The sequence below is a fragment of the Falco naumanni genome, chromosome 6 (assembly GCF_017639655.2).
Source record: "Falco naumanni isolate bFalNau1 chromosome 6, bFalNau1.pat, whole genome shotgun sequence".
Taxonomy (NCBI): Eukaryota; Metazoa; Chordata; class Aves; order Falconiformes; family Falconidae; genus Falco; species Falco naumanni.
Window position 1 is genome coordinate 87,279,469 of NC_054059.1, and position 8,740 is coordinate 87,288,208.

General features: G+C 39.8%; 1 protein-coding gene across 7 annotated transcripts in view; it reads left to right on the forward strand.

The window, feature by feature from the left end:
• The window catches only part of CNST (consortin, connexin sorting protein), a 52,845-nt gene extending 47,765 nt beyond the window's left edge, over window positions 1-5,080 (forward strand). For all 7 annotated transcript variants that reach the window (XM_040599493.1, XM_040599492.1, XM_040599496.1 and 4 more), the window contains one exon: window positions 756-5,080. In XM_040599493.1, the coding sequence (XP_040455427.1) occupies window positions 756-961 (206 nt within the window). In that variant the 3' untranslated portion in view covers window positions 962-5,080. The remainder of the gene's footprint in view (window positions 1-755) is intronic.
• Window positions 5,081-8,740: the final 3,660 nt, after the last annotated feature.

Sequence of the window (8,740 nt, forward strand, 5' to 3'; positions counted from 1 at the left end):
TATTTCAAACACAGAAAAAAGTGCTTGAATTTTTCTTCTTTTTTTCTTCTTTTCTCCTGTTTCTTATCCCAGATGTAGAGTGAAGGGAGTTCAGAAATTTTCTTAGAGCCTCTTCAGTCTGACAGAAGACGCAGATGTTGTTCATCCATACAAGTTATCAAGGACAAGTGAGGTTGTGGGGATGTAGCAGCACCTCTGCAACCTCTTTGTTGCTCTTACTGTAGAATAAACAGTCATGCAAAGAGTTACACAGAATAACTGAGATGTAAAATAACCCTGCACATTAGCCTACCCTGACTGCTTTGTCTATCCTTGCAGTCAAAATAGGAGAATAAACACCAACAGTTCATGGTAGTGGAGTCAGTGTCAGTACAAGAAGCAAGAATGTTCCCATTTATTGTAGTTTCAAAGATTTCATTTCATTTCTGCTATTTCCATGAAAGAAACTTTGGCTGTGCAACGTTCTTATAGTTAAGTGTATTTTGCTTCAGTGTGGAATGACTCTGCAAGTGGTATCAGCAAGGACAAGTAAGCAGGTTGCAGAAATTAAGCTATTTAATTATTTAGGTTTCTGAAAAGACAGGGTAGAGAAACATACAGTTCCTGGTATGTTTTATGATCCCTTTACACGGTGAGCATTAGGTATGTTTACCTCCTGACCCATTCATGGAAAAACCTGGCTCAAGTTTTCTTAGACACATTTGCATTGCTTTTTATATCATCCTTTTTCACCTTTTGTGCTCTTATATTTACAGATGAAGTAGCTGGTGGTTCCTGTATTTTGCTGATCCTGCTGTGCATCGCGACTGTTTTCCTTAGCATTGGAGGAACTGCACTGTACTGCACCTTCGGTGACATGGAATCCCCTGTGTGTACTGATTTTGCAGCCAACATGGATTTCTATTATACCCAGATATTGCAGCGTATAGAAGAACTTAAACACTGGATAGCCTTCTCATAGCTGAAGTGAGCGGAGACAGCACACTGGAGCTCACCAACGGTTACTGGAGAGGGTAGAAAAAAAGTAGTGATTTCAAGTTCTCTAACACTTGCCACCTGCAGGTGATGTATATTTGATGATGTACTTACACTTTTACTTAGAAATCCAGAAAATTCTAGTTTAGCAATCAGGTGGCAAAATGTTCACATTTTAAACTGTAGCACTGTGGTATGGGAGAATTAAAACGTATTCTCTTCACCCTTGTGAGAGTAGGCAAGTAGCTTTTCGACAACTTGGGCAAGGCAAGAAGGAAGAAGAAAATTGACTGTCTTCTATATGCTCTCCCATTGCCACATAATGTGTAAGCAATCTCTGGAAGCTTAGTAAAAGGACAGCTTTAATTTACGGCTGTTTGTGCAAAGGTGTTGCCTCCAGCTATCATGCAATAAGTCTGTGTTTCATGGAAACATTATTTTTCCTCTAAGTCTTAATATTTTTCTCCATTTTAATTCTCCTGGTGAGCCATGTAATTATTTGGGTGGAGTGAGAAGAGCGCAGCGGCATTCACGGAGCCCTCATTTGGTGTTTAACAGGCTGACCCTGTATCTTCTAGCTTACGGTGAATATCATGAGTGGGATAAATCTGCTGGCAGATTTCACTAAATTTCCTGGAACTTTACTCACAGTATTGTGTGGGCTGTTGTAGAAATGGAAGGTTAAAAAGGAAATAATGGGTCTCACTAAACACAGAAACAAAAGTAAGATGTTTAGTAAATTATTCGTGTTAAATATTAAAGTGACTTTGGCCAATTTTAAAGCATCTGGTAGCAGGTGTGGAGCTAGCTGGGTTTTCTGTCCAGCTACGTCACTGACTTGCAGTAATCACTTTGTGCCTCAGTTTCTCCTCCATAAATGGGGAATAATGATCCTTGCCTTTATCTATGAATCTTCATTGCAATTAGGGCTCATGTCTGATTCATCCCAGATGAGTGCACAGGATCACTGCACTGTGCTGCAGCCTCTCTCCATGAGTGAGTGCTTGTGTAAAGCGGGACTGGTCCAGCAGAAGAGATTCAGAGGCTCACTGCAGATCCGCGGCATGTTGGTAGTCCAGGGCACTCGTTCTAGCAGATAAAGCACATTTGCATCTGTTCGCCCTGCAGTTCTGAGACCTTTATTGTGTAATCTGTTCTTTTTCTATCAGCCATACAAACCAATTTCAATCAGTACAAAGAGTGATTTTAAGTGGGTATTTCTGTCACTTGGTGCTCAGCCCTCCCCGTGGTATGTGACAGGAACACTGACGTGACTGTGAAGGTGAGAAGTCGATGGACAGGCCTTTGGCCCACACTCTGGTCAAAATGTGGCAACTGTTCTTGCACAGAGTCTGATGGCCTGGCCCTGCTGAAGGTGTTAGTGTGAAATGATTCCTTTTCACCTCAGGAAACAGCGTTGTTGAGGGGTCCACTTCACTCCGTGATTTCCTGCTTACTAACGTTGTATGATGCAGTGTGTTCAGGTTTAGAATATTATTTTGTAAAATACTATGAAGTAAAATCTTCAAGATATTGCTCAGAATTTTAACATTAAATGATCATGCTTTCTGGCATTTGCAAGCAATTTGTCCCTCTAGTGAGCTTGATTGTTCCTAACGCACTGTTATACTTCACGGGTTTTTAAAGTGAAAGTTAAAATCACTTTTTTTTTTCCTAGAATAAATTGCATGTATGATTTCTCTTTTTTTCACTGTGGAGGCTTAGTTTATTTATACCTTAGGGAGCCTCATGTGCAGCTTTATATTAAACTAGCAAATTTAGAATGCCCAAATTAATGAAAACTTTTGCTTTCAGAATGAAACTTGAGAACAGTAGATTGGTATATTTTTTGGTTGTTGTCCTCAGAGTATTATAATGCTGGGCTAATCTAAAGGAGAAAGGGAGAGACACTTTTGTATTTTAAAGTGTTACTGGCTGGTTCAGTTTATTATTTGAAGTCTGGGTTTGTTTATTTATTCAGTTTTTCTTTTAAAGATAATCTTAATTTTTTTTTTTGGTAATTTACTCACAGAGTAAGTAAAAAGCATGCATTCAGTTAAAATATGTATTTATAGTGACTATGTAGTTAGACTGTATTTTGGGTTTCTGTAGCTTTGCATTGTGTGTTTCAGGATATTAAGTTTATTACTTAAGAGACAACTGTTGTTTTCAGCTTAAAAAAAATTGTTTATAAGTTTTTGTGCACTTCATCACCAAAAAGATCAAGAGGTATATATAGAACTATTTATTCAAAAGTATATCAGATATGGAGATCAAAGAGCCTCTACTTCTAGGTTCATTTAATTAAAACTATTTTAAAAAAATTATTTTATTTAACTGTAAAGCTATTTAAAGTTAAAGCAATTTTTAATAAGCAGTTCGGTTTAAAATCGTACCAGATCCTGGTATGTCCACTTTGTGCAATATTCCCAGTGCAAAGACTCGCTAGTAGCAGCAAAACTGCCTACAAGAAGATCGTGGAGAGGCTGGGCACCACTTCACCGCCATGTACGCAACGAAAAATGAGCAGCCAGGCGTTCTGTGTAACTCCACCACCTTACACTTGTGTGGTAATGTGGAGCATCTCTCCAGCCTTCCCAGCCTATGCCAAGGTACCACCCCTGCAAAGTCCCTCAGGATTTGAGGGAGGGGAAGGGGCACATCCACACAGCTGCCTGGTTCCTGATAGGAGCTGCTCACTTCTCATTTGCAATCAAGTGGTTGAATCTGGATCTAATTTCTGTTGGCATTCCTTTATAAAAAGCTGATGGTAGCAATTCTTTTTCCGTGTGACAATTTGGTTAGTGCCAATAGTTTGCATGGTCTGTAGGACATTATCAAACTTGCAGCTGCTGACCTAACAACATTTGCTTTGCGTTGAGCTCCAAGGAGTGTGTGGGCAGTCCTGGTGCTGCCTTCCCGTCTGCTCTGTTCTCTTCAGGTTGCTGGTGATGTTGCTTCCTCCTGGGTGACCTGAGGGGTTAGAATCTTAATAGGTAAATCCAAGCTAAAAGAAATAGTTTATTTGAACAGTTATTTCCCTTGTCTGAGTGTTTTGAGGTAAAATAATGCTGAGCAACAGCTAAGATTGTTATAAGGAGGAAGAAAAGAGAAGGAAAAGGCTTCCCACACACATTCTTTGTGCATTTGTGCTCTTGGTATGTAAGTTTTTATTTATTCTGTTTCCTTCCCTGCCACTGTCTTTATGACTGTTCTGCTTGGCAGTAGGGGAAACATACTAAGCTGGTATAAAAACATTTGTAGTTGGTAGGAAGATGCAGGGAATGGTTCAGTACTTGACAGTAGTTAAAAGTAATTTCTTAAAATATGACTGGATTTCAGGCTGATGGTGTACCTTCAAAGAAGTTGTGGCCACTTAATCACCTGCAGTGCTCTACTAGAAACCCCCACCTTCTGGTTTATTCTTTGAGCGTAATTCCTTTAAAGAGATTCTTATGATAGAGCAAAACCAACAAGACTTTTGATGTAGATTCAGCATATGCTGCCAAAAAGGGCTTTCTGATGATGTAATTAATACCCTAACCTCTAATAGCCTGGAAAGGCACTGTGCTACAGTGGAGCCCCCCTATACTACAGGCTTGTTTTCAAAACAGTGTCAGTAAGGAAGCAGATATTTCACGGCCCAGATATGCCAGCAGAAGTTTGTAATCTAGACACAGCCCATGCTTTATGATTTTTCGAATGTCTTTGCTTTCATACTTGGAAAATGGATAGCCCTGGTAACAGGCAGTAGAAAGTAGCCTAAAGAAAAGGGAAACTCTTGTTTAGGGTTTTGGGGAGTAAAGGACAAGCCTGAACTATCAAGCAGAGTAGATTGCAAGTCCAGGTTCTGGTGTGACTGGGTATTATTCCGCTCAATAGCCTCAAGGGACGTTACCCTCCTAAGAAAACATGTTTGCCTACTTTGTACTGTAATGTAAAACCAAGACCATCTGAAAGGACTAATAACTATTTGTAACAAATTTAACTTAAGCTTCCTTTAGCAAAAGGAGTAAATAATTGTGTTTGAAACCGGCACCCAAGCTTGTAATTTAAATACTGTAGCAAAAAAAAATAAAAAATAAAAACTGTCCCAAAGAAAATACATGAACCTTTTTGGGTACTGTGATTTCTAAATGCGTAAAAATACTGAAAAGATTTTCTGTGAAATTCAACTAAATCAGCAGTACCTCCAATAAGAATTTCATGGTCAAACCCAAACTAGAATGGAAAATGAGGATAAACATTTTGTTTGGGTTTTGGTGTAATGTAGTTTTCCTGGGCGGATTGGTTTGGTTTAATAGTCAAATGAAACCCCAGCTTCCTCACAGAGCTTGGTTCCTCTAGACAGGTGAGTTTAAAGCACTAAAATGTTGCCTTACTGCATCATTCTGAAAATAAATTGACAGGTGGTACATTTCAGAATTCCTAGGAACTGGGTGGGTGACCTGGATAGTGGTCACAGGCCAGTCTGCTCTTTGAGTTTAATTAAATACATAATAAAAAAATCAAACAATTCCAACTCAACCCAACCCATCAGCCTCTGATTTGAACAGGAACATGCCAACACATTTTGGAGCACCCCTCTACTCTTGACTCTTCCCCCAAAAGCCATGGAATGAGGCCAACCAGAATTTTAAACTGCTGAAGAGGCAGCAAAATCCAAAGAGAAAATGAGGCGGTTTCATACATTTTGTTTTGGTTTTGTTAACTTTGTGTTGTTTTCAAGTTGGTTTTCACGGTCAAAAAAATTAAGAACTACAGTGAAAAAGTAGAAAAAATTGAGAATTTCATAGAATTTCATTGAAACCTGTGAGATAACATCTCACAGCACCAAACTATATCGTAACATAGTGTCTGGGAGCCTGGAAGTGCGGCCAGGTTATGTGTAGAAGTAAATTGCTGTTGTAAACTGGTCTTCTGTAAAGACAGGTACCTGGTTTCAGGAAGACAAGCAGCTGATCGTCTGCTTCTGAGTCTTAATCTGACCCCTGACCAGAAGCATTGGCAATCTTGAGGAACCTGGATGGGCTTCCAGAACCGGTCAGTAAACTTTTGCCCAGAAGCCAGGCTTTGGCTTTGTAGACACAGCTGTGCTGGTTCCGTACTGCTGCAGACCGAGGTCACTGAATCTGTCAGTCACCATTTTCATCCCTTGGTTCTCCTCAACAACCTTCTCATGAACAGCCTTCTACCCCTGCCCTCTCTATCCTTGCCTGTGTCCCAATTAGTCCCCTTTTATTCCCTCTGTCTCCCTCCCCCTTTACCATTTCTTTGTATGAAATAGCATGTGATTTATCATTCATAGGATCGTAAGTTAATTGAGTTAGGAAGGGACCTCAGAAAGCCTCTAGTCCAACCTTCTGCTCAAGGGAGGGTCAGCTGAGATCCGACCCAATTGCTCAGGGCTTTACCCAGTCAGGTCTTGAAACCCTCTGAGGATGGAGACTGCACAACCTCAAACTTACACTGATTCTTGTATTACTCATAAACAGCTGGTGTTTGAAGGATCAGATGCTGCCTTCCAGGTGCCTTAATGAAGCAATCTAAATATTTTTCTGTAAGATAGCTACCCAAGGAATCCTGAAGTCTTTAACTATAAAGTCCTTTATTTTTTAAATGAAGTTTTTACATGTTGGTTCTTTGAGGCTCCTGATAGCATTTGAGAATTGTATTACTTTGAATTAAATATCATGGTAATTCTTTGGTGTAACATGAGCCTAGGATTTACTGCATTCAGTAGTGTCCAGAGATGGTGGTCATCTCTTGAAGAAGATGATGGTGGGGAGTAGATGCATGCTGTTCTGCAGAGTTGCTCTGTGACAGCTACGATGTTACAGAATTGATATCAGTGAATTTCATTCAAGGGTCTGATTCTGCACTTGGGTTCATCCTGGGCTTGTTTTTAATGGCCAACAGGCTAAAATAAAAAATGTAGAGACTGCACTGAAGCACACCCAAATTTCAAAGGCATGTCTAATACCAGACCAAAGTTCTCCATGAATCTAAAATTGTTGAGCTGCACTTTCTTGAAAACAAGTTTGAATCCAGCTTCGCATGGCAGTAGATCAGTTGGCTCTCTCCTTTTGCTTCTTGCCAAAAAACTGTCTGGCAAAGTGTCATCTTTTAGCCAAGACGGGCCCCTGATATTGGACTCATTTGTAGGCTGTTGGGGAAATTTCCAGTAACACTTCTGTCACATGACAGTCAATGATTGTGTCCCATTGCATTGCCTGGCCCTGAAAATGAGTTGAAGTCCCACTATCGTGCTTTCATAGACCGACCGATGTTAAAGCTGTTACCAAAACCAACTTCCAGAGTGAGAGTTATAGGGTGTGTGTTTGTTTTCCAGAAGGTGCAATGTGCCTAGTACTGCAGTGGGAAAACTTTACTGGTTTTCAGAGTTTTGGGGGAACATGACCAGATTCCACAACTGCTCTTTGCAATGCACGGAGGCAGTGCCAGCGCGGTGCACCCTTTCTGCTGGCCGGTGTTCGTTCTGCTCTCCCAGCCGGCAGCCCTGCACACGGAGGGAATGGTTTTGTCAGAAGTGGCAGTGAAACCATATATGCACTGGAAGTTGAGCAGTGTGAGGGTATTGTTACTTCCACATAAACCTTACACCTAAAAATGTACTTTTTAAAAAGTGTATTTTATTTTATTTATTTTTTTTTACTTTCATTTAGGAACCATTCATCAGTTTACCTTGACATCTTTTTATTAGAAATAGACAGCATTAACCACTGATTCTCCAGGAACTGGAACTGATGCTTTTTGCTAGAGGTAACATGAGTCTTGCCACTTGTAGGTGATGCTAAAAATCCTTATGTTTATACTGCTTAGAACTGGCTCTTCTGCCGGACTTTGTAATGAGGTTGGTAGATAGTCTCTGAGGCTATGAATAGTAGAAAGAATGTTTTCACGCTACTTTTCCTGAGCTAGCTGAATTCAGTGCACTATAGAAAGGACTCAGAAGAGAGCATAAGGTTTGAATTACTAAGGATCTATACAGCCTATTTCAGTGAAACAAAATGTCAGCATCTACCATCATAGAAACTAGCGATTGCTCCAAAAAGGCTCCCCATGATTAATACACAAGTGTATTTGAAGAATTACAAGGAAAAAAATTACATACTGAGGTTTGTCAGTGACTATTCAAAGATTGAGGCTTTACGTACACATTAGTAAATGAAGTAAGGGGAAACAAATTCTCAAGGTTGTACAAAGGTAAAAACTGAGTATATTATGGGCAAAAGGGCTACAGAAAGTATGTAATAAAGACCTTTGATCAAAGATGATGAAAAAATTTTATTGGTAAACAATGAAGAATCTTTCTGGTAATTACATGTATCTGTGATGTGTTTTTTCCAGTCAGATTTTATAGAAACAGAAAAAAAAATGCACAATACTTTAATGTCATCAGGGAGGAGACAGGCTAATGGTTAAAATATTGCTGAATTCCTTGTAGCGCTCCTTAGGAGGAGTTTAAGTCGTTTGTACAAGGTGACATAGCAGGAAGAAGCAAAGCAGGACCAGAGCTTACAAATCCTATCTTCTGATCTTCTGTCTGGTCCCAGTTCCCACGAAGACCACACAGATTAGGGAAGATAAATGAGTACCCTGTTGTTCACATTATCTTTGACTTCAGGCAGCTTCAAAGACTGTTTAAAGGTATTTTTATATTCTCATAAATTTTGTGGTGATCTTAATCGATTCGAGAGATGAATTTCCTTTCTAGTTTGCAGCACTGAGTCCAGATGCCATT